At 43.3% G+C, this 25,505-nt stretch overlaps 1 protein-coding gene across 1 annotated transcript in view; it reads left to right on the forward strand.

Annotated features, from left to right (window-relative positions):
- The window catches only part of Ttll11 (tubulin tyrosine ligase-like family member 11), a gene marked incomplete at its 5' end in the record, with an annotated part of 236,943 nt that overhangs the window by 24,591 nt on the left and 186,847 nt on the right, over positions 1-25,505 (forward strand). Inside the window, 2 exon segments of the mRNA XM_013513286.1 lie at positions 18,309-18,405; positions 24,609-24,742. Coding sequence (XP_013368740.1) covers positions 18,309-18,405; positions 24,609-24,742 — 231 coding nt within the window.

A 25,505-nucleotide genomic window follows, 5' to 3' on the forward strand; every position in this document is an offset into this window, starting at 1 on the left:
CTTAGTTCTGCCCTGCAAAGAGAGGAATTCCATCTACAACCAGATGATGACCCTGACCCCAGAACACAGCAGCGGCCCCACCAACACCTTGATAGCCTTAACCTGGGTATGGAATAAGAACCCAGCCATCCCATGGTGGACCCCTGACTTAAAAACCTGTTAATAAATAGGTGCTGTCTTAAGCCACTAAGTTTGTATTAATCTCTTGTGCAACAATAGAAGGCTAATACAAAGAAGTCGTGGATTTTTCTCAGTCAGAGAGCTGTTAATGTGTACGTACTGTGTATTCTTCCAAGAAATTCTGAGCTTCTCTAGGGCTGGAGCTACACCTTATTTATCTCTAGAGTCAGATTGGCTAGGTTTGGGCCTTGTCTCTTCTGTGTAATGAGGTTAAAAGCTTTAGCAGCTTACTTCTTTGTACCTTAATTTCCTTGTCTGTAAAGTGGAATGCTAATAGCACTTATCCCCCTAGGGCTTGGGAGCATTAGGTGACTTTATACAGGTGTAACCATATTGCTCCCAATCATTATTTGCAACACAAAATGGGTTTTTCCCAAGATTTCTTTAGTATGCACCAGGGAAGCATCAGATTCATCACAGTGTCACCACATAGAGGTGTTGGAACCTGAGTGCTTACAACCCTGCACACTGTGGAGGTTGGCTGAAAGCTCTGCATGGCCTGGCTTTGCCTTAATAGACCATGTCCACTGATCGGGGCAACACACACTTAATGCAACTGCCTCATTAACTGGTCATGAGGGGAATGCCATCTGTCATTGCCAACCGAACCAGCCATCAATCAGTTTTTTGCTGTGCTCATTAAGGAAAGTGAGAGGTATTGGTTAGGTACTTAGCAGAAGACTCACAATCCTCATCTCAAGGAGCCAGCAAGCAGTGATTTTGGCCACCGCTATTGGCTGAACTGAACTGTAAAAATGAGATGAATGGGAACTTACCAGTATGTCAACAGCAGAAAGAAAAGGGGACAAAGATGCCTATAAACTCTAATTTCCTCTCCCATCACACCGGACTGTTAGTTGCTAGTAATTCCTTTTAAAATTCTAAACAGTAGAGTGGACTCTGTCCCGGGTGGGAATGAGCCCATCACTCTTGCCCTGGCTCACATTCCTGCAGCTACCCTGTTCACCTGCAGAGAGAGGGACATGTCAGTTCTGATCAACCCCTGGCTGGAGAAACAAATGGCCAAGCCTGCGCATGACGTCTGTGCACCTGAGTGGTTTCATGCTGGCTTGTGGTGAGGGTTATGGATTCTGTGTCCCCTCACGCAGCTGGGTCCCTTAGTCCCCCTGCTTTATCCTGTCTGTACCAAGTTCATGCCTCTTGTTCCACCCTCCAGGCACTGGGCTAGGCGCCAGCAATGAGAGATAATCCTGCTGTTCCTGCTTAGGAGAAACTTACAGTCACAGTCCCTCATCCTCCCTGTGCTCTCCTGTACATGGTGCTGTCCCCTCCTAGCTTTTGGGTCTGGCACGTTCCAACCAATCTTCCAAGTTGCTTCCAAACCGCACCACCCCCATCCCCAGCAGAATAGCACACACTCGGCTTCCTGCTCCCATAGCTCTGTGACCTCTGCGCTAGAACACTGGCTATTTTGCATTATGGTTTGTTTACAAGTTCACCATTCTAAAGACAGGGACTGTGCCTTGTTCTTCATTAAATTACCCCGGGGCCTGATATTGGGTTAATGCATAATAACATTTGCTTGAATAAAAGACTAAGTTAATAAAGAGGGCATGCCTAGTCTTGTGTAGGGTGTGTGTAGGGGTTCAGAATGGAGGTGCGGATGGAGCCAGAGAATAAATGTTCCTTTCTAAGATCTTTCCTACCACCAGGGGGAGAGGAGTGTTTATAAATAACCCACCGGTGTGTCTTTAGGTTCTGTAGTCTGAAAAGACCAAAGAGAAGCCAGAATCTTCTGAGTGACCCCTCAATTTACAAGATGTTTTTACGTCAAGTAGAAGTGGACATGACCTTGACTAACTTGAACTGTGTCACCTGATAACACACCAGTTTCTGCTTTTCTCTTGAATACTTTCTCATTTCTTTGGCGGGGAGGGACAATGGAGGAGTGGTGGTAGTTACTTATTCAGAGCTGTAGGCAGTCAGATGCAATCCTCCTGGAACCCTGCACACTGCTGGTGGGTATGTAGATTAGTACAGCCATTATAGAAAACAGTCTGGAAAGCTCCTCAAAAAATTAAATACAGAGCTAATATATGATCCAGAAATCCTACTACTGTGTAGCATCCAGTGGAAATGAAATCATGTGTTGAAGAGACATCTGCACTCCCGTGTTTATTGCAGCACTACATATAATAGTCAAGAAATGCCAAAAACCTAGGTGTCCATCAGCTGATGAATGGATAAAGAAAATGTGGTCCATACACCCAGTGGGATACTACTTGTCCATAAAAAGGGATCATATCCTGTCATTTGCAACAATATGGGGAGAACTGGGGATTGTTATGTGAAGTGCAATAAGTCAGGCCTGGAAAATCAAACATATCATGATCTCTCTCCTATGTGGAATCTAAACAAATGGGCGTTGTAAAAGTTGAGATTAGAATGGTGTTTGCCAGAGGCTGGAGAGCAGGAGGCTGGGGAATAGGGGAATGTTGATCAATAGGTGACAAGTTACATTAGATAGCAGTGAGAAGCCCTGATGTGCTGTTGCACAGATGCACAGTAACGTGCTATACATTCCAGAAAGCTAGGTGAAAGGACTTTTAGTTTTTACCATAAAGAAACGAGAAATGTTTGAGGAGATAAGTATGTTGAACTTGATTTAAGTATGTGATATATATGTATTGAACATTACACTGTATTAGTGTGTACAATGTTTTTATATATCAATTAAAAACTACATTAAAATAACCAGTACAATTATGCAGTCCTCCCTGAACACCTTTGAAGGCAATACTGGGCTGGGGAACTTAGTTATTTGTTCCTAGTACCACTGTGTGGACAGCGAAGGAGGAATCCTCTTACCTCTCCACCTCCATTCTTTTCTTTCTCAGTAGCCACTCCCAGAATGCATTCAGCCACTCTTCAGTTCGCTCTTCCAGGGCTTCTCAGTGAAGTACAAATCTGCACTTCTCCACTTGCCGTCTCCTCCCATTCCTGAATATCCAGTCCCTGCTACGGTAGCTCCAATTGGACGTCCTCTCAAGCACAGCACTTCTAAAAGTAGCTTTCTCTCCCAGAGGTCTTCTCAGTCCCAGTATTCTACTCCTTTCTGTAAGGGGCTCTCTTACGCACTGAAATCAGGAGGCAAGGACTGGGCTGGGCAGAGGTACCCAGGCAGCAGACGCAGGTGCTTTGAGGTCTAGAGCTTTGCCAGAGTCTGTTCAGCACTCTGGAGAGCTCCTCCCTCGGTCCAGTTCCCTCCCTCTTGGTGCCTTCCATCTTCTTCCACACGCACCAACTACCCAGGCACTTGGTATAAATCCCACCACCATCGCTGGGATGCTATGGTAGCTAGAGCAACCTTATCCATTTCTCATTGGCTTATTCCTTTGGGGACTAAGGATTTAATGGGGCTGGGCTTTTTTTAGTCCTTGCCATCCCTCTTACTATATGCCCTTCAACTCTAAAATGGAAATAATATATCTACCTATTTCATAGCATTTATAGTTTCATAGTTTTGAAGGTGAAATAAGATAGCACATGTGAAGTACACCACAGAATATGAGTTCAATAAATAGTAGCTGCCATTCTGCTACGGAAATTATTAGAATAATATTTATTCTTCTTAACGTGATTTTTGGACCTGGCTGTGGCATGCCTGTGGGAGAGTCAGACTGGTTTTAGAGGTCCAGGGAGCAAATGAACTTAGGGACTGATCCCATCTTTATCTTAGTCCTTTGGGAAACCTCTGTCCCATGGGGCATTATTTTTATAACACTGGGTGCTCTGGAGTGCTGCAAATCATTGTCAGTTGCTGGAAAGGAAGAGCAGGACTTTGTTGATTTGCAGGATGGGAAATACCATGCATGTGGCACCTGGGAAACAGGCCGAAGAGATCCGGTGAATGTCCCAGGCAGCTCATTAGTTAGTGGCCCAGGTCCTTCTTCCTCTGAGGATGGGGTTTTCAGGCTTTTGGCTGGTCTTTGCATATGCTGGCTGTTTCCTTCTGTGGGGGGAACTTTCCTTCCCCAGTCTTCTTGGAGATTTCTCTCTTTTTCATCTAGAGTCAGCTTAAATATGCTCCACCACCTCTTCAAGCCTCAGTTGCCTCTTCTGTGTAATGGGAAGATGATGGTTATTTGTAAGGTAGAGTAGAGATTTGATTGGAAACCCGACAGTGTATGTAAAGAGCTTGGCTCTGAGGCAGGCACATAGTAGCTGCTTAGTAAGACACAGGTGTTATAATGATCTCTTGATTCTCCTAACTCATCTACTGCACAGTGAGGTCCCTGAAGGTGAAGATTGTTTCACTCACCCTCCAGTTTTCTCCTCTTCAGCTTTGTCTCCCACCACCAGCCCCCTGTTGCTTTGTGTGGGATTCTTGGCACTCCCTGAGCATGACTGTGTTGGATGAATGGATTGGAGAGATGTACTATGGGAGAAATACTGAACTGGCCACGGTTGCTGGTGAACTGGGGAATGTGAGGCCTTAAGAGATGTCAGCTGTGACTTTAGATGGAGCTATTTCCTGCTGAGAGGAAAGAGATGCAGAAATAGAAACCTGATTTGCTTTGTTTCCATTCCAGCTAATAAACACATTGAAAGTTCTGATGTGGAAGAGACTAGATCATTGGAAGCCTAGTAGCAAATGGGTATAATTTACCACTGGGAGGGAGTGGTGAGTGGGGAGTTTATAATATTGCCAAGCATAATGGAGTTAATTTATAATTTATAATTGATATTGGAGCTCTTATCCATGGGCTGAATTATGATGAAACAGAGTAAGTGTCATTTAGCATGGTTATTTTGTTGTTTGTGTCACCCTTATGAATTAGAAAGTGGAAAAAGAACATAGTGCTAAATTGGTATCTACTCTTTCCAGAGCTATTTGCTAAATAAACTGGAATTTTAATTAAAACTGCAAGCCAAGAGGTAAATCACTTTAGAAGTTTGTGAAGTTTTTCTTTCTCTCTTGCCTAATATAATTTCTACAGATAAGATTCTTTATGGGTGGGAAAGTAGACACCAGGGTAAGTGACCAGGGAGAGCGCCATGAATAGACATTATGAAAGGGGCCGGGTTATCTTCCCCTCCTGTGAACATGGGTTTACCCCACAGTTAAATTTTGATCTCATTAAAAGTCTTATGATTAGAAGGGGAAGCAAGGTGGAGGACAGGCCTCACCCCAGCTGTTCTAGCTGCAGTTCATATGAGTCAATGATAATGAATGAGCTTAATAAAATAATACAACATGCTTTGGTGATTAACTCAGTGAACAGTGAGTGGCGTGCTTGCTAAAGTATCCCAGCGTATCTGCAATGAGGAAGGAGTGAACAGGAAAGGGAAACTTCATAGATCACAAGAATCGCTACTTTCTAGCAAAAGGTTGTTCATTACTTATCCTCTTGTTATATTTATTGGCTCGATTAGAGGATGAGTCATTATCGTGTTCCTTGGAAACCCATCGGAGCCACACGGTGCCTTTATTAAACTGGGAGGCTCCTCGGAGCACTGGTTAGCCCTGTGGGATCCTCTCCTTCCGAGTCCCCACAGCCAGGAAGCTAGCAGAGATGAGGCAGGAATACAGCCCACGGGCACACAAGAAGTCTGGAAAGCGTGATGGTCATCAGGGCAGTCCTTACGCGGGCCTTCCCCACCTTCTGCCCAGTGCCTGCCTTTCCCTTGGCCCGGTCCTCACGCTGCCCTTCTCCTCCCAGCCTTCAGTTGCTCTGTTTCCATCGATTTTCCTTTCTCACCTAGTCAGCCGTAGCCTGGCGTGTGCACTCCCCGCGGCTTTCCTCCACCTGTACAATCAAGTTCAAGCCCCTTCACCTGTCCATGAACCCTTCACTGTCCGTGTGGGCCACGTGGACCTCTCTAGGGCTGTTTCCTGTGCACTCTGGACTTCTGCTCGCCCAGACTCCTGGCCTCCCGCTCGCCCAGACTCCTGGCCTCCCACGTGTGGTTCTTCTGCCTGTCTTCTGACTTCATGCACCAAACTCAGGGGGACGCTTTCTTCTCCTTCAGCAGAAACAATCGCTGCTTCTCTGGGCGCTCACAGCTCTCGGCCACATCCTGCAGAATTTGCATATCTATCCCCACATCTACTGCAGCCTCCAGCCCAGCTCCTGCAGCCTCCAGCCCAGCTCCTGGATCCCTGGTGGCCTGAAACCATATTCTCTGTGCTACTGTTTGTCCTGGGGAGGATCTGTGGAGGGGCAGGCATAGCTGGGCACTCTTCCTCCTTGCCTTTCTCACCAAGGGACTTCATTAGTGAAGAACAATCCAGGCAGCTTTCTCTGGATATCACCAACTGGACTAATTTAGCTTCTACTATGTGCCAGGTCCTTTGTTCACAAAGGTTCTTTCACCTACACGCTTATCTTTTATCACTACAGCATGCCCTGCAAGGGAGGCTTTCCTGCTCATCTTGTGCAGATGATAAAAACAAGACCTTCTGCAGGTAGCATGGTTGAGATTTGAACCTGAATTCTCAATTCAAAGTAAGGAAATTTTCTGCAACTCCAGGCTCCCCCCAGAGCCCTGTCAGTCTTAATACCCTCAATGTGCTGGTTATGCCTCTAACCTTAGAATGGCCCTGGAAAACATCCTCATGCCCTAGATCTTTTTGGGCAACAGAAAGATAGACATAGGGGAATTTATTTTATCTCTAAAGATCTGTTATCAGTCAATAAGTATGGGGTGAAAATTGACAGCAAAATAGAAAGCAAGCAAGCAAGCAAGCAAGCAAGAAAGAAAGAAAAGAAAGGAAAAGGAAACCAGCGTTGTTTGAACATCTAATGTTAGGGTCAGATCTACAATGTCCTCCCAAATTTCCATGTGTGTGGAAGGTGATTGGATCCGTGGCCCTATATGCACCAGTGGATTCATTCACTGATAACATCAAAGCTAAAGGTGTTGCTAGGAGGGGGCCCTGGTTGGAGGTGGTCACTGGAGGCGTGACCCAGAAGGATGTACCACCCTGCCCTGCTCCTCCCTTCTCTCTCTTCTTCCCAGATGCCATGCGTTGAGTCATCCCCTTCTGCCGTACTGTTTTTGCCTCTGAGCCAGGCAGCCATGGACTGTAACTGTGAGCCCCAATAAACCTCCCCTCCTTTAAGTTGTGAGTGCTAGGTGTCGAGTCTCAGCAACCAAAAGTGACCAGGACGCCTATTGCACAGCAGGTACTGTGTGCCAGACACAACGCTCCGTGGGTTGTGCACATCCTTCTTCCTTACAATAGCCTAATCAAGTTGTCATGATTGTTCCCAAGGAATTGCTCCACGAGTGGGCTTCCCCACCAGCCCTGCCAGAGGTACTATGATCAGGAAGCTCTCTGGTCTCCCACCAGCACGGGGAGGTGCTTCTCTCAGCAGCCCCGTTCTCCACTGGTGGAAAGGAACCTCTTTCCTTTTTGTGGTCCTCAGCTGGATGGTTGGCTCTTGTCATCTGTCTGGGAGGATTACAGTGCCAGTAGCTGAGACGTGAGTGACAGAAAGGAGGGCTGAGCCGATCTCTGTTTCAGGCTTGAAAGGAACTTGCTCTGTTTTGAGACACTCACATTTGGCAGGCAGAATTGTGTTCAGGATTTGATAGTGCCGCAGCTTGGATCTGATATGTCCCCCGGAGGCCCATGTGTTAAAGGCTTGGTTCCGTGGATGTGTGAGTCAGATGCAGCATTGTGAGGAAGAGAAACCAAATCCATGAAAGAAAAGAACTTTATTTCAGCAGTCAGAGGTGCCACTGGGGGACAACATGAAGCCTGGAGACTTCATGTGTGTGGAGGTGGGGCAGAAGGGGAAGACGGAGAGGAAAAGGGGAAGGTACAGGAGACAGAGACCATGCCCTTATTCAGTCTGTGGGACTCATCCCTTAGGCTTTCCCTTAGCAGTTATAGATTGGCTAGTTCAGAAAACAGGTGAGAAGGTGCTTTAGATTTTCACTGCTATGTGTGACAAATGTCTGAGAAAGTCAATTTGTGGGTGAGAGGTTTACTTTAGTTCAGTCCATGCTCAGCTGGTTCCACTGCTGTGAATGTGAGGTGAGGCAGAACATCACATCAGAAGAGACATGGGAGAGCAGAGCTGCTCACCTTGTGGCCTCCAGGAAGCAGAGAGAGAGAACAAAGAGTCAGAGGACAGGGCCAGGGAGCAGATTTAGTCCTCAAGGTCATACCGCCAGTGACCTACACCTTCCAACTAGGCCACTTCTCAAAGACCATGCAACCATCTCTTCAGGCGTCTCTTAATCCAATCAGGTTGACAATCAAGATTAACCATCACAGAAAGGGAATTTAGTTATGTGACTCATGTTGATCATTAGGTTTTATGATCAGCAGCTGTGGGATATGTTGCATGGGGTCAATGGGACGAGCACCATGCAGGTTGTATTACAACCAACCCCTTGGGAAGGGGAGATTTAACTAGGTCAAAAGTAACTCAGTATACCCGAGTTCCAAATGACTTATCTCAGACCTAAAAACTGATGCCAAGACAGCAGCTATAGTAAAGAAATTTATGATATCTTCCTTGAGGTGTGAACCACAGCTGTTTGCTCTATGTGCTCGTTTTCCCCATATGTTGATTCATCCATCCATCCATGTATCCCTCCATCTAGCTTAGAACTGAAAGCCCAATCTTTGGAGATATAGTAGATCAACCTGGCTTCAAATTGTGGGCTTAACACTAATTAGCAATGGCATTCCATCCCTTTACCTGAAAAGTGGAGACATATATGTAGTTAGAGGTCCATAAATAGTTAAGTCCTTTACATGGTTTTCATTACAGTAAGTGCCTGACTCACACATGAGCTCTGTTCTGGAAGAATTGTTCATAAGTTGAATTCATTTGAAAGCTGACAAAATGAGTTTTATACGGTACACCTGAGAAAGTTTGCAGCTCAAATGTTTGTAAGTCAACGACTTACTGTGTATTATAAAAGATATATTCATTTTAAATCCCTTCATGCCCAAAATGCTATCTTTCTGTATGATCTTGTTCTAAAAGTGAGGTGGTATATTCATTATCTACCGCTGTGTAACAAATTTCCCAAGCACTTAGCAGTTTAAAATGACATTTACTATCTCACACAGTTTCTGAGTGTTAGAAATCTGAGGGGCTCAGTGAGTGCTTCTACTTTAGGATCTCTCTGGAGTTTGTAGTCAAGCTGTTGGCCAAGGCCACCACCTCTGAAACCTTGAATTGGTCTTGGGTTTTCATTCCTTATGCATAGGTCTCTTGCTAGGCATTCCCAAAGTGATTTGGAGGAGAGGGAGAGGAAAGGGGAGGAGGAAGAGGATGCCATAGACCAAGATAGAACCAGCTAGTCTTTTTATAAAGACGTTCTAATACTGGACATGACATCTCATCACTTGTGCCGTATGCTGTTGATCACATAGACCAAGCCTGTGACAGTGTAGGAGAGGACACACAAGGGCGTGAATTCCAGGAGGCAGGGATTATTGGAGGCTACTGACCACAGATGTGTAGGTGGAGGAGAAGGTAGAAAGGTGGAGGTGGCATGCATGTGAACATAAATGCCTTGCAGGTGGTGGCTGTACTTAGGTGTCACCAGAGTGCAGAGGGAACCCTGGAGGGGAATCTATCACTCTTCCAAGGGCATCAGGAGTTTCCTGAGCACAGGTGCCCATAGCCTTCTTAGTTAAGGGCTGTTCCAATGATGATCAATATTTGGTTGGCTTCTTTTTAATCGAAGTTACTCATTGGGTTGATTTCTTTGGACACTAACAATAATAACCTTCATAGGAAAAAGCAATTTACTGTTTACAAAGTGCTTTCCCTCTGTCCACAGAGCAGCCCTGGGAGGCAGGCAGATTTTATCGCTGCTGTTTTCCTCAGGTGTATATGACCTGCTGGAGCTCAGAAGCCACCATGCTAAGGTCCCAGGAATGTGGTAGGTTGGAGCCTGATCCGACCTACCACAAGGGTCTCCTTTGTCCAAGCTTGGAACTTTGGCCACCACATCCTCCCTGTGTTTCTCTGGAGAACTTTGGGCCACTAATTTTAGAGCCACCAGTTTGGATAATTTTCCCCGTTGATGCATTTTGCATACACTTGCCCATATCAAAGCATATTTTCCACTTTTATCCCTAGCGACTTGAAAGATTCTCCGTTCATAAAGAAACTTTATGAGGAAATCATTCACAAAGTATAGAAATGTGAATTGTGCTTTTATCAGCATTCACTGTGAAATTTCATTTTGCTAAATCCCTAGGGGGTGGGGTTTGAACTTCCTCTTTGGGCCATTACAAGAGAGACCTGAACATCCTCCCCTTAAGCACAAATGTGCTTAAAGGACATTTAATGGTTCCAGTTCTTGTCTGAGCCTAGTTTGCAAGTGTGTTTTTAGTCCTTGCGGGGCACGAGTGAGAAAGATCTGGTCCACCTAGGTGTATGTTCTGGGAAAGGGATTTCCTTTGGGACAAACATTGTAGTGTGTAGGTTTCGGGTAGGTTGGGTACAGTAATTTACGTGTGACTAAACTATAGCAATCAGGTCAAAACACAGTGTGTAGTGGGGTATAAGCTTTACATTACTGTAAGGAAATACCTTAGGCATTCATTTATAAAGAAAAAATGTTTGTTTAGCTCATCGTTCTGGTGTTTCAGTCCAAGATCTGGAAGCCCCATTGCTTTGGGCCTCTGGTGGGAGCGCTGGATGGCTGTGGTGGGAGCAAATAGCCAAGCAGACTGCTTATGTCAGGAGCCAGGAAGCCGAGAGAAGCCTGGGAGGGCCCCACAATCCCCTTTGGGGCACGTCCTCAATGGTGAGGCACCTAAAGACCTCCTACCAGGTTACACCTCTCAAAGTACTATTTTCTCATATGACTGTTAGAAGAATTAAGTGAGATAATTGACACACATAAAATATTTAATGCATATACATAATAATTAGTATTATATAAATGCAAACTAATTGTTTTGGTACTGGGCATTGAATGCAAGGCCTACATCTTGAGCTATATCCCCAGTCTGTTTTTTTTTATTTTCTCACTAAGTTGCTGAGTTGCCCAGAGTGGGCTTGAATTTATAATCTTCCTGCCTCAGCCTCCCAGAGTGCTGGGATTATAGGCACGCACCACCACACCCAACTCATTAATGTTAACTTGAATGAGGATGATGACAACATGTATTTGAGTAGCTGCTCTTTTTAAGTTCATTTACTCATTGCTAACAATGGTATGTGAACAACCAGGGGCTTTAAGGATCTTCAGATCTAAAATCATATGGAAGTTGTATGCGTTGGTGTGCTTTTCCAGGGAGAATCTCAATGGGATTCATGACCCCCAGCAAAGTTCAGAACAAAGTCCACAAAGTGCTGAAAAGTTGGTGTTAGGGATACAAAGGTGAGTGACCTCTGTGCATTCATTGCTGTCTGGACTTCTTTCATAGCCCTTAGCATAGTTTGTTGAGTGACTGTTTGATTCAGCTCTTTCTCCTCAATATGTTTCACGATGGTAGATATGTTTCCATTGTGCTTTGGCACCTGGGACACCTTGTGTGATAATGGGTACTTTGAGATTGAATGAGTAAACAAATTAATAGCTGAACTCTGATTTGTGTTCTGTGCCAGGTACAAAGTGTTTTCATTTCTGTATCTTGGATGGTTCTCATCATGGTCTTGCAGATTTCTTCTTTTTTATCCCGTAAGGATATAGAGGTTTAAGTAAGCTGTCTGTCACTCATAGTCTGTGAGTGACAGAGGCACATCGAGAACCCTCAGGCCTGACTCTAAATCCAGTGTTTTTTTCCAAAATGATCTGAAGAGGAGAAAACAAAAGATAATGCCCAGATTCAGAACCCAGGTGACTGGGAGGCTGGCACCAACCCTGAGCAAGATGGGGAGACAGCCCAAGGACTGTGCGCCAGTGTCCCATTGCTCCGTGGAAATCTGAGCAGTGTTCCAAGCTACAGAGCTCAGAGGAGAGCCACAAATAGCTTTCTGGGCTCAGGGAGCTCTAGCAGTTTTTTGTTTTATTTTTATTGTGGTAAAACATATATGATGTAAAAGTGACCATTTAACCACTTCCAGGATGCAGTTCAGGGGCATTCAGAACATTCATATTATCATACCATATTACCACCATCCCTTTCCAGAAACTGTCCATCTTCCCAAGCGGAGGTTCTGTACCTGTCAGACACCAGCTCCACACTCTCTCTGCCCCCAGGCCCTGGCAACCACCGCTGTACTTTCTCTGTGAATTTGACAACTTTTGTTGCCTTATGTAAATGGAAACAGACAATATCTGACCTTTTATGCCTGGCTTATTTCATTTAGCATAATGTCTTCCAGGCTCATCCATATTGTAACACGTGTCAGAATTTCCTTCCCTTTTAAGTCTGAGTAACGTTCCATTTTACGTATATATCACATTGTGTTTATTCCTTCATCTCTTGATAATGCATAGGCTATTTCCACTTTTAGGTTTTTATGAATTATGCTGCTGTGAACACTGATGTAGAAATATCTGTTTCAACCCCTGCTTTCATGACTGGTATGTCCAGAAGTGAAATTGTCACATCACCCAAAAAAATTTGTTTTCCACGGCAGGTGTCTAAATTCCCAGTACACAAGGGTTCCAGTTTTTCTATGTCCTTGTCAATACTTGTTATTTCCTGTGGGTTTTTGTTTTTGCTAAGTTATCCTAATGAGTGTGAAGTAGAGTCTAGTGATTTTTATTTGCATATTCCTAATGATTGGTGATGTTATCCAAATGATTAGCATCTTTTTCTATGTTCATTGGCTGTTAGAATATCATGTTTGGAGTAATGTCTATTTAAGATTTTTGCCTATTTTTTAATTGTGTATTTTGTTCATGAGTTGTAGAAGTTTTAAAAGCAATTCTGAATGTTAATCCCTCGTGATTTTCAAATATTTACTTGCATTTCATAGTTTTCTTTTCACTCTGTACCTATTTGGCCCTGTCTTTTTGATACAAAAAATTTAAATTTTGATGTTTAATTGATCTAACTTTTTTCTTTTGTTGCCTTTGGTGTCAGATTGAAGACACCACCACCAGATCCAGTGTAATGAAACTTTCCCCCTATTTTCTCCTAATGGGTTTTAATAGTAGTTTTAGCTCTTATTTTGATCCACTGTGTCTCGGTTACTTTTCTCTCATTGCTGGGACAAAATACCTGATGCCCAAAATTAAGGAAGGAAAGGTTTATTTCGCTTACAGTTTGTGGAGGTTTTAGTCCGTACTTGGCAGGTTACAAGGCAGAGTGGCACACGGCAGAGGGCTACAGCTCCTGGCGGCAGAACACAGCAAAATCAACAACCCAAAAGCCAGGAATGGCCGCAAGCAGCCTATTGCTCTCCCTTACATATGCAAACTATCCACCCCAGGGCGGGTGTAACTCTCATACCCATAATCAATCAAACTCTAAAAGCCTGCCCCATGACCACATGAGGCTTTGGGGGGACACCCAGACACATAACACACTGTGAGGTGATTTTTGTATATGATATGAAGATTGAAATTCATTCTTTTCACATGTGAAGATCCAATTTTCCCAGCACCAGTTGGTAGAATTGCCCTTTCCCCATTGTCACCCTTGTCACCCTTGCTGAAAATCATTTGTCTGCTGGACATAGTGGCGCATGCCTGTAATCCCTGCACTCGGGAGGCCGAGGCAGGAAAATCACTGCATGTTTGAGGCCAGCCTGTGCTACAAAGTAAGACCCTGTCTCAAAAACAATAACAACAACAACAACAGCAACAACAAAATCATTTGTCCATACATGCAAGGGCTTACTTCTGAACTATCCTATTCCATTAGTCTATACATCTGTCTTTATATGGATACCACGCTGGCCTTTATATTTTATTTTTCTTTATTTATTTTTATTTTTTATTTTTATTTTTATTTTTTTTAAGGATAAAAGGAGGGAAACATTAACAGACATACAACATTTTACAACATATCACAAGCACAATACAGACAATACAGAGTTCCAAACAAAGTGGTAGGGAATTAACAATGGTGGTTGTATTACATATTGATATCTTCAAAGTGGCTTCTCATTAAAACAGATATAGACATGCAATACTGGTCAACCAAAGACTCATTGACAGTTTCTTTCAGCATAGAAACAGCAGATAGAAGAACAACCATGTTATCTATCCTGTATATACATACATACAAAATTTCTCCTTCTTTCCCTTCTCTTTTCCCACATCCCAGAAGCCCTTTACTCTTCGGTGGTTTCCTATCAGTTCACAGTGTCTATCATACCTCCGAGTTTAACTTAACTCTTTCAAGTTTTACACTAGTGACACAATGCGGTGCTTGCACATGTATGTTTGATTTATTTCACTTATGAGTATGGTCTGTAGTTGTGACTCTTTATTTATTTTTAAGACAGTGTCTCATTAAGCTACCCAGGCAGGCCTTGCATTCACATTCCTCCTGCCTTACCTTCAGCCTCAGATTACAAACACTCACCACCATGCCTGGCTTATTATTTGTTATTTTGTAGAGGAGTGTTGTGTTCACAGTAAAACTGAGCAAGAGATGCAGTGATTTTCCATATATCTCTTGCCAGGCCCCACTTCCTGTAGCCTCCCCCAACATCAGAATCCCGCATCAGCGTGGTACATTTATTATAACTGATAAACCTGCATGGGTCAACTCCACGATTACCCAAAGTTTACAGTAGGGTTCGCTCTTGGTGTTTTATGTTCTGTGAGTTTTGTAAAATGTATATTACATTATCAGAGTAGTTTCACTGCCCTGAAAATCATTTGTGCCTTTGCCTGTTAGTCTTTTTTTCCCTTCCACATTCTGGCATCTATTAATCTTTTTACTGGACTTCTTATGGACGGTCTCCATGATTTGCCTTTCCCAGAATGTTATGTAGTTGGAATCATATAGTATACAGCCTTTTCTTATTGGCTTCTTTCACTTAGCAATGTGTATTTATAGTTCTTCCATGTCTGTAGCTTGACAGCTTATTTCTCTTTAGCATTGAATAATATTTTATTGTCTGTGTGTACTGCCTCGATCCAGTCACCTGCTAAACACCATCTCAGTTGCTTCCAAGTTTTGGCAATCACAAATACAGCTGCAAAAACATTCATGTTCAGGGTTTTGTGTGGGCATGTTTTCAACTCACTTGAATAAGTACCAAGGAATATAATTTCTGGTTCATATGGTAAGAGTATGTTTAGTTTAGTAAGAACCTGCCAAATTATCTTCCAAAATGGAGGTGCCACTTTTCACTTCTACAGAAATGAACACACTCTTGTTGCTCCACAGCCTTGCCAGCACTTGATATTGCCAGTGTTTTGAATTTTTTCCAGTCTAATAAGTAGCAGATAGATAGCGGTATCTCATTGCTTCATAATAATATAGTTTAGTTTTCAGTTTTGACATCAAGAAATATGAGCTCTCCAACTTTGTTCTTTTTCAAAAATTGAGTATTTGGGGTTCCTTCTAATTCCATGGGAATTTTGAGATTTTTTTTATCTACTCTGTCCCCAAAAAGTTATAGAGATTTTTGTTATCTGCATGGAATCTATAGCTCACTTTGAATAGCACTGACATCTTTTTTTTTTTTTTTTTGGTACTGGGAATCAAGCTCAGAACCTTGCACTTGCCGAGGCGGGCACTTGTGCCCCTGAGCTGTATCCCTGGGTCTAGTACTGACATCTTAAACAATGCTGCATCTTTCAGTCTATTGACATGGGATGTCCCATAGTGAAAACATTTTTTGTGCCTTCTTTAATATCTTTCAGGAATATTTTGCAGCTTTCAGTGTATGTCTTTCATCTCCTTGGTTAAGCGAGTTCGTAAGTATTTTATTATTTTTGATGTTATTGTGAGTAGAATTGTTTTCTGAATTTCCTTCTTTGGATTGTTCACTATTGCTGACTTTTATGTGTTGATTTGGTATGTTGAACTTTTCTGAATTCATTTATTATTTTAGCAGTTTTGTGTGCAAAATTTAGGGGTTTCTACATATGAGATCAGGTCCTTTATACACAAAGATAATTTTTCCTTTTCCCTTTCCTTTCCTTTTCTTCTCTTACCTGTTGCTCTAGCTAGAACTGCTAATACTACGTTGACTAAAAGTGGTGAAAGTTGGCCTCCTTCTCTTTTCCTGATCTTAGAGGAAAACGTTTCAGCCCTCTACCATTGAGTATGATGTTACCTGTGTACGCAAAATTTTTAAAGGAGCTTGAAAGGAGGGAGGGTTATGAACTCCTGGGATGTGTTTAAAATTGTGTGCCTCTGTCTTCCCAGCACTTGGCACAGTGTCTGGTACATATTGAATAAATGGGTAAAGGTAAAAGAAAGGTAGTTTCTCAACACTGAACGAACTACTGGTACTTCTGAATGGTGGGTTGATTTGGTGTTCATGAAGGTGGAAAGTACTGAAGGACAATTAGTAGGGTGATGATATGTCTTCATTTTGTCCACTGACAAGGAGTTAGACACTTATGGGCAACACGGCCACTTTGATCTTAGCACACTTTGCTGGATAGCCTGGATTTTAGTGACACCTCTCTGGTTATTTTTCCTTTCTTAATATCAGCCCATAACAGCTGGAATAAAATAGTGTATGTTGTATCTCTTGTATTCATGAGTACTGAGTAAATAAGGTACAGCCCATTGGATGCAAAGAAAATGAGTGAAAGGCTCTAAGTTATAGATGGAAGTTACTGATGCTAAGAGAGTGTGTAACATATGCCTCACTTTGGCACTGCTTTGAGACAGTGTAACTGATTAAAGGACTGGAGCCTGTTTGCCTCCTGTTTCATTTGGAAGGGTTGGAAACCATGGAATTACCACTATTTCATTAGTCATGCCATGTTCTTCCACTGGAACTCATCCCCTCAAGTTGGAGTAGATAAAAATTCCGATTAACTGTAGTCTAAGAATGAGAAAATCAAATGATTTTATTTAATGCATTTGGCATTTCTCTTCATTTGGACCAGTAACAAGTGAGTTTAAAATAGGAACTAGCAGGTCCTCACTGTCCCCCTTTACCAAGGTCATCTGAGTTACAGATTTTAAAAACACGTTCTGTAAATGCAGAACTTGTTAACCACTTTAAGGGGTGGCTGGATGTAGTAGAAAGAATAGGCCCTTTTGTCTCAGTGAGAGATTTTTTTTGGCTGCAAATAATCCAAACCATATAGAGTCACAAAGGAGATTTCAGAATATCAAAAACATGTCTTCAGGATATAGCTCATTTGATGGAATCCAAGGGCAAGAGGGGCAGCCAAGCTCACAAGAGCCTGTGCATAGGGCCTGGAAGGCCCAGGGCTAAGGTCACGCCGTCTGTGTTTCCAGGCTACACGCTCTCATCTCCGCTTCTCGGTCCACATTTTCTTCTTTCTTCTCTCCCAGCAGACTGGCTACCTTTGCTTCTTTCTGTGCACAACCATACACAGCTGCCCAGCTCTGCCTTTTTGTTGCGCCTAGTTCAAGGGCCAGCAGAAGCTGCCAGGCAGCTCTAATTTCTAAATTCCTGGAAGTCAGAATCTGGTTACCTCATCTTGAGTCAGATGACCACTCTTGGCCCATTCACTTATTAACTCAAAAAGTCTCCACTGAGTTCCAGGAACTGTTTTGTGCACTGGAAATATATCTTGCCCTTGTCATGGGGGGAAATGGGGAGAGAGAAGAGGAAGGGAAGAGAGGAAAGACAAAAGAGAAGAGAGTGGCTTTGAATATTTATTCATTGGGGGCTGGGTTGAGGGTTGCAACTTTCAGAGAAAGGGTATTTGGAAAGGGCTAGATTCAAATCCTGGTTCTTCCCCTTTTTAGCTCTGTGTGACCTAGGGCATGTCAAAAAATGACCTCTCCCAGCCCTGAGTTTTTAATCAATAAAATAATCCCTTACAGGGTAGGAATAAGGATTGAAGTGAAATGGTGCTGGGAAAGCTGGTAGTATATATAGTGTCTGCCACAAGGAGTCAGAACACTTGATACTCTGAGCATGACATAAACCTGTGCAAATCTGTTTCTTCATCTATAAAATGGGAAAGGGGATCATCTACCTCACATGTTTAGTCTGAGGATTAAATCATGTGATGCATGCCAGTTGTCAGGAATTTGTACATAATGGATATCCAGTGTGGTCCCCAATCCTCTTATTATTATTAATCACTTTCCCCCCTACTTTTTCTAGTTCCCATTTGGCCGACGCTTGCCTTGTGACATCTATTGGCACGGAGTTTCATTTCACGACAATGACATATTCTCCGGTCAAGTGAACAAGTTTCCAGGTATCTGCTATTATTGTTAGCGTTTGAAAGCATTTCCAGGGCCGAGTCTCAGAGTACAACCTTCTGCAAAAACATGACAGTGTTTTAAGATCACACTTGAGGACTCTTAATTGGCCTTCACAGCCTGAGCTCTGCTGCGCTGCTGGTACCTGGGGAGAGAAGTTAACAAGAGATAATCAGAATTTAAACCACTAATGTTTTAAAGATGCAGATGGGCTCTCAAAGGCTTAAAGACAGACTTTCCTGGTCTAATTCTACTGATGAAAGAACACGACTTTCACTTGTTGGGTTACAGACATGGTTTGGAGGTCTAATGAAAAGATTATCTTCTCAAAATGAAATATCAGAACGTTGCTCAGGCTGGAGACCAAAGTACTGAAATTGAAGGAATAAATCACAGAAAGTATCATAGTTGAAGGCACCATTTTAAAAACCAAATGCACCAGTCTCTGTGCTATTATATATGGTATTACAGGCAGTTTGTGCCTTCTACCTAGAACCATCACCTCCATGGGACTTTATCCCACAAGAAGGACCCAGTAGCACAAAGTTGTTATAGCAGCAGCACATTAGGACACCTTCTTCCCCACCCAGCATCCTTCTACACTTTTAACAAAATACCAACGATCTTTCTACAGTTCCTCCCAAGCCTTAGTCGTGTTTATCACTTTTACATGGTTGCAGCATATAATTACCTGAATATGAGCTATATGCTATATTCTCTTACTATGATATCATTTTTATTTGTATTAAATGAAAAATCAATTTACTTTTTTTTTTTTTTTTGCATGGTATCTGATGTGTTTAAGCAAACCACCTCTCCATACATCATATACTGGCTAGTTTTGCCATCTGCACTTGGAGGTTTTCAACTTATACAGACTTACAGTGTCACTGCCACAGGACTAGCTCTGGTCAGATTTACTTAGAAGGATTCATAGCAGGAAACACAGTGTGTCCAGCCAGTCAGTGTGAAGCACTGCTTTTCAGTGGAGTATTTCCGTGTGTACTGGGGTCTAGTCTATGGCCCATCAAGAAAGATCAGGTGCAAAGAGACAAGATTCACATCTGCTGTTTGTTTGTTTTTGTTTTGTTTTTCTCCGGTACCAGGAACCGAACTCACGACCTTGCGCTTGCTAGGCAGGCGCTTTTGCCGCTGAGCTAAATCCCCAGCCCCAAGATTCACATCTGTCTTGGCTTAGATCCCCTACAAAGAGAAGCATCTTTCGAAGTTGTCCCATAGCATAGCTTCCAAGGTCCTTGCAAGGATTATGTAAATTTATAAGAATCACAACACTCCAGAAAGCCTGGCGCTGTGGCCTCCTACAAGGTATTTTTACAATTTAACAAGCAAGGATCATTTTAACTATATGCTGTGTTGTCTAAATAATACAGCTCATATTCTACCTTTATTGGTTTTTAGGGGAACAGAGATAGAAAGTTAACATTAGGTCAAATTTGTCCTCAGGGAAGAAGTAAGGGTTTGTTAGAGAAAAAGACTGACTCTTGCAGACAGGGTTTTTGCATACCAGTGTGATGTATTTTCGGTCTTGCTGCTCAGAGAAAGGATACTTTTTGATGTCACTAAAAGCATTGCTTGGGATATTGGGAGAATACAGTTTGGAAGAGAACAACTCGAATGGAACAGAGCTCCTAAGATGTGGGTCACCGAATGAGGCTTCATCCATATTTTCTCCACTGTTTATGCTACATCTAATGGTTGAGAGGGGGAAAGGAGTAGCTATGGCTCTATATTTGGAAAACGCATTAGCAATATAGACAGAAGTACTCCTGAAGGACTAGTTTTATGAAAGGTGATAAAAGAACATTCATTCCAAAGAAGCAAGTTTGTCCCATCCCATATTCCACATGCCAGTGATTGGAACATGTAATTTTCCACTTTACTAACAGCAGTTAATTAGCTGTAATGACAAAGGTTCTGGAACCTCCAGGCGGAGGAAGAGTGTTGTATACTCTCCGCCCTGTGATAGATAATAATCGTCAGCAGCAGAGTAATTCCCAAGCTGTCCTTTGGTTCCAGTTATGTCCACACTTACCTCTGACTCCTATATTCACCATTATCCTAAAACTGGGTTTCTCATGCATGGGACTCTCTAGTACATTCCAGTAGATGGGACAGGCAAGCGTAGGTGCTTCCCATGCTGCATAAACTGAGAACTTTTGTATATACACTTGGAAGTAATTTGTGTTAGCATGTTAATTTTATTCACTTTTGTTAATTTCTTTGGGCAGTTTGTTTAAAATACATTATTTTATCTTAACTGATGAATTAAGAGTTTCTATAAAAATAACCTGCCTGGGCATGGTGGCACACAGCTATAATCCCAGCACTCTGGGAAGCTGAAGCAGGAAGATGGCAAATCTGAACCAACCTGGGCAATTTGGCAAGACCTTGCCTTAAAAAAAAGGCTGTGAAGGCCCAGGGTTTAATCCCTTGTACTGAAAAAATAATCTGATTTAGGCGGCCAGTTGTGGTGGTGCACGTCTGTAATCACAGTACCCGGGAGGCTGAGGCAGGAGGATCGTTGCATGTTCGAGACCAGCCTGGGCTACAAAGTGAGCTCAAGGCCAGCCTGAACTGCATAGTGAGGCCCTGTCTCAAAAAGACAAAAAAGAATCTGATCTAGCTATGGCTTTGCTTTAAGAAAGTCTAAAAAGGTCAGTTGTCAGCTTACAAGCAATAGGTTTTTGCCAAGTTTCAAGCTCTGAGATGTGTGGCAGAATCTGCGGGTGGCTCCTGAGAGCTGACCACGAGGAGGGCTTTCTGTCCTAGAGGAAAGGAGGCTCATTGGGGAACCTGTACAGGTGGCTGGCACTGCTCTAGGGACACAAGGACACGAAGAAAGGCATGCAGGGAGAGCAAGACACAGTGTAAGTGCTGAGCCAGAGGAGGCTTGGAGTACCTGGGAGTTTGGAGCAAGGGCATGCACCTAACCCAGATTTGCTTGGTAGATTAGGCTAGGCAAAGTGACAGATCCTGGAGAAAAGGATCTGCCTGTAAACTGAGGCTCTGGGGATAGAGCAGAGCTGGTGCAGAGACATGTAGCACTTTAAGCACGCTGCTCATTCAGAGAAGGGCAAGTGGTCCATCCTGGTTCAAGTGGGCCAAATGAGTGGGGGTAGGTACTGAAAAAATGATGAATAGGGACCTAAGAACAGCACTGTTACAGCCTGAAGGTTACAGGAGGCCACTGAGACATTTTTAAACTAGAGAATGGCACAGGCCAGCTTGCGTTTTAGAAAGATCAGTGAGAGGAGATAGACGGAAAGGTCAAAAGAGGAAACAGAGATACAGCCAAGAGGCTACTGCAGTATCCAGGCAGCAGATGAACTGATTAGTGCCAATGGGAGAGAGGAGGTTGAATGTGAAAGTATTTACTTTGGTGGTTGTAATGTGTTTTTATTGAGAATTATTATTATAAGTGCTACTTGGATTGCCTAGTGCTCCAAATACAAGCTCAGTTTGCTTTGTTTTCATCAGCATAGGCAGGGCTATATGGGCAAGCCTGAGGATCAAACCGTTCCATTCTTGGTTGACTTCAAGGGGATGAGATCTACCAGGGCTTGTGGCCCGAGAGTATCAGACAGACAAACCTAGGCCTCAGAAAGAGTAGCAGGAGGCAACCCCTTGGAGGCAGAAGCTGTAGCTTGAGTTAGGTGGTTTGCCCAACTGATAGAGGAACTGGCATGTAGGGTCATCCAGGGGTGGGCTTTCCCGAGAAACCGAGGTGGTTATTCTCCACAGAGCCTGGGAGTGGGTAGTGGGACCCCAGGCACTGGGCTAAAGTCACAGGCAGGAGTCCAGCCTGTTGGGTAGGCTTAGGGAGAGTAGAGGTAAGGCTGGAGAGAGGGGGAGCATTGAAGAGATCAAGGCAAAGCCTCAGCTCTGTGCATTCCTAAAGCAGCCACTCAGATACTTGGGGAAAAAATAGGTTACTGAAATTTGGGGTCAAGCAAGGGAACCTAAGAAAAACATATCAAAGCCTCCTTATCCAATTGAAACACAAAGGTGAGGTCAGACTTTGAGCAGCGAGAAGCTGATGACCTAGAGCTTCTACCTCAAGTCAGAATGAGTCCCAGAGCACAGGGAAGGCCGCAGATAGGAGGGAGTCTTCAGGTGTTGCAGCTGCTTAGAGAAGGAAGGTGGGGCATGGGGCCTGAGGAGCCTGACAGTGACCGCTCTTTCACAAATTCACTCTGGGAGCATGTGCCCTACCTCTGCTAGATACCCAGCTACTCTTGTCAAGGTTGTAGTGTGAGAAGATGACACTATCCACACCCGTCTCTGGGCCACTGCAGAGGAAGGGATGCCAGCAGCTTCCACACACGGTCTAGTGAGGGGCCAGAGACTCTTTCCCTGGCAGCGCTGGGTAGAAAAACAGCTTAGATATGGAGGAGGAACAGATGTTGATGCAGTGGATCGAGGGAGGTCTACACTGGTGCCTCCTGCAGACAGGCATTCAGGCAGGGCTGAGGTGAACCACTGACAGCCTACAGGCAGGAAGTAGAGGGGGAAAGTAGCCACTAGCCCTACCGGTGCTTCTTACGTTGGCTATTTTCAGCAGAGAACTGCCTGGAAACATAAAGGTCAAGTTGGAAACAGATCTTTCAGCTGGTGTGGGCACTGAGGAGGGAGAGGACACTTGCAGAGCACCTGTCAAAAAGCCACTAAAATGCAGAAATATCACAGACTAGTCAGGAGGCACTATCTAGTTGGTATGAAGTGCTTCACAATTTAATACTGCAACAAAAATGTGAGTCAAATACAAGTTAAAAGGTTCCAAAAATGTTGAAATTGTTTTGTTTACTTTGTGTTCAACTACTGTTTTATAATTCAAAAATGCTAATTTTGTGGGCAAATAAAGAAAATAGCTGTCATTTTCCAGATTTATTTCCTGGAACGCTCAGAACAGTGTCCTCAGTGACTTTAAAACTGAAGAGTCCACGTTAGACATGGATTATTGGAACTTTAAAGCTCTTCTGTTTCTCACGTAATCCTGCCCTCTATCCTTCCATAAAGGAGTTGAGAACCTGGGTGCTGACACCATGAAGCTGCGACCTTTAGATTTACCATTCATATTTTAACATATTGAGGGAAGCAACATGTTGGTTACGAAAACCTTCCTTCTCGGAGGTTCACAGGTCTCCTGAATACAGGCACTGTGACACTTCATTCGTTCTGACTGGGCCCATGTGGAATGTGTAATAATTTGGCTATTTGAAGCTGACGTGGAAGTTATCCAGTAAAATTAACTTCGGTAATGAAATTTCTAGTGTCAGGAATGGAACTATTTAGTCTTTTCAGGGTGTAGGCTATTTTTAACCTGCATTTTTAGCAGTGATACCTGCCTTAAGAAGCAAGTGGGCCAAAATTCACAATAATTTTCACTTGTTTGCTTAAGCATTACTAAGATATGCTCAGTTTCTTCTCTTGTCAGAGTTACTAATGATGTTAAAAGGAAAGAAAAAAACTACCATTCTTTTAAAGTGTTTTTTAAGTGAGACGTTTCAATCCCTTCTGGGTAAATTAATGACAGCTGATCAACGTCAATGCCAGTACTTATAATGGAAAAATGCCTATGGATTGCATTTCCTCCTCTTAAACTATAAATTATGATATTATATACCCTTTCCACTTCCTGTCCTTGATTCAAGGAGACAGATTTTTATGCTGAAACATGTATATTTTTCTATTTTATGCCTTTAATACCCATGAAAGATTAAAACAGAGCAACTTAATTAAGCTTCTCATAATGTCACCAGAGTCCACTGGGTAATATCCTCTCGGGTACAAGATAGAAGGAATCTAGAAATATGTGTGCCGTTCTCAAATTAAAGAGGGTATTACATTTTAAGTACAAGATAGAAACACTTCTCTATTCATTACCCACAGGGATGACAAATAATAAAATAAGGAACTAGGTGAAAACACATCCTTTCAATCTGATGCTTCATTTTTTAAATGAGGAGAAGGAAACCCCATCCATTTTCTTTAATTTGCTAGACATTTTCAAACCATGATTCACTGCTGTGGGGAACAACTCATACCTGTTTTTTTTTTTTTTTAATGCTGCCTGAAAACGTGACTGTGGTGGGTGGGTGTTTTACCAGTCCTAAATAATAGCTGCTTTATAGCTGGTGGCCCGCAGTTGTGCAAACCTCACAGCTTCTCTTCTCCCCAGGCATGACGGAGATGGTGCGTAAAATTACCCTGAGCAGAGCAGTGAGAATCATGCAGAATCTCTTTCCTGAGGAGTACAACTTCTACCCTCGCTCGTGGATTCTGCCTGACGAGTTCCAGCTCTTTGTGGCTCAGGTAGATGGCACTCTGTCCCCATCACTCTTGAATTTTATTATGCTTGCGATTGTGTCCTGGGTCCTGTGTGCTGCAAGCTAGGCCCCCGGGCCCCTAGGAAGCTGAGCCTGACTAAGGCAGCAGCTCACCCAGATGCTGCGGGTGTTGGCAGCCGTCGAGGCAGCTTGCAGAGCTGAACAGGTCAGGTGACAGGTAGGTAGACTGAAGAAATGGGACACGAGGAGATAGGCTGAAGGCTGATATGGAACTGGATCATGGAGTCAGGATACCAGGAGCCTGGGAGATGGAGCCCGAGCAGGTAAATAGTGACAGTGAAATGGGGCCATTAGAGGAACCCTAGAGGCAGGGTCTCCCCAGCTTCCGGTGTTATCAAATCCGGGCTCTGCTGAAAGGCCAGGGAGTAGATGTAACTTGAGGAGGAAATCTTTAAAGTGTTTTACTTCAAATTTGTTTCAGAATCAATTTTCAAATGGCCCACCTGTTTCACCTTGAAGCAATATGTTTTGAGCACGAAATCCTTTGGTGCTTTCACTACTGATTGTGAAATAGAAGCAGCAGGGAAGCAGAACTCAGAATTGCCATTTTGGTAGCCCTTTAACAGATTCATTTAGGACTGTGGGGAAACCTTTGGCGAGTTCTGCAGTCCATACCCTGAACTATGGGCTAACCGTGCAACAGATGCCTGTGTAATTGTGGTATGGTAAATACCTTTTGGTGGCCCTACTATGTTCCAGGCATTGTGCCTGGAGCTCTTTTAACATTC

The sequence above is a fragment of the Chinchilla lanigera genome, unplaced genomic scaffold, assembly GCF_000276665.1.
Source record: "Chinchilla lanigera isolate Chin_1 unplaced genomic scaffold, ChiLan1.0 scaffold00018, whole genome shotgun sequence".
In the NCBI taxonomy this organism is placed as follows: Eukaryota; Metazoa; Chordata; class Mammalia; order Rodentia; family Chinchillidae; genus Chinchilla; species Chinchilla lanigera.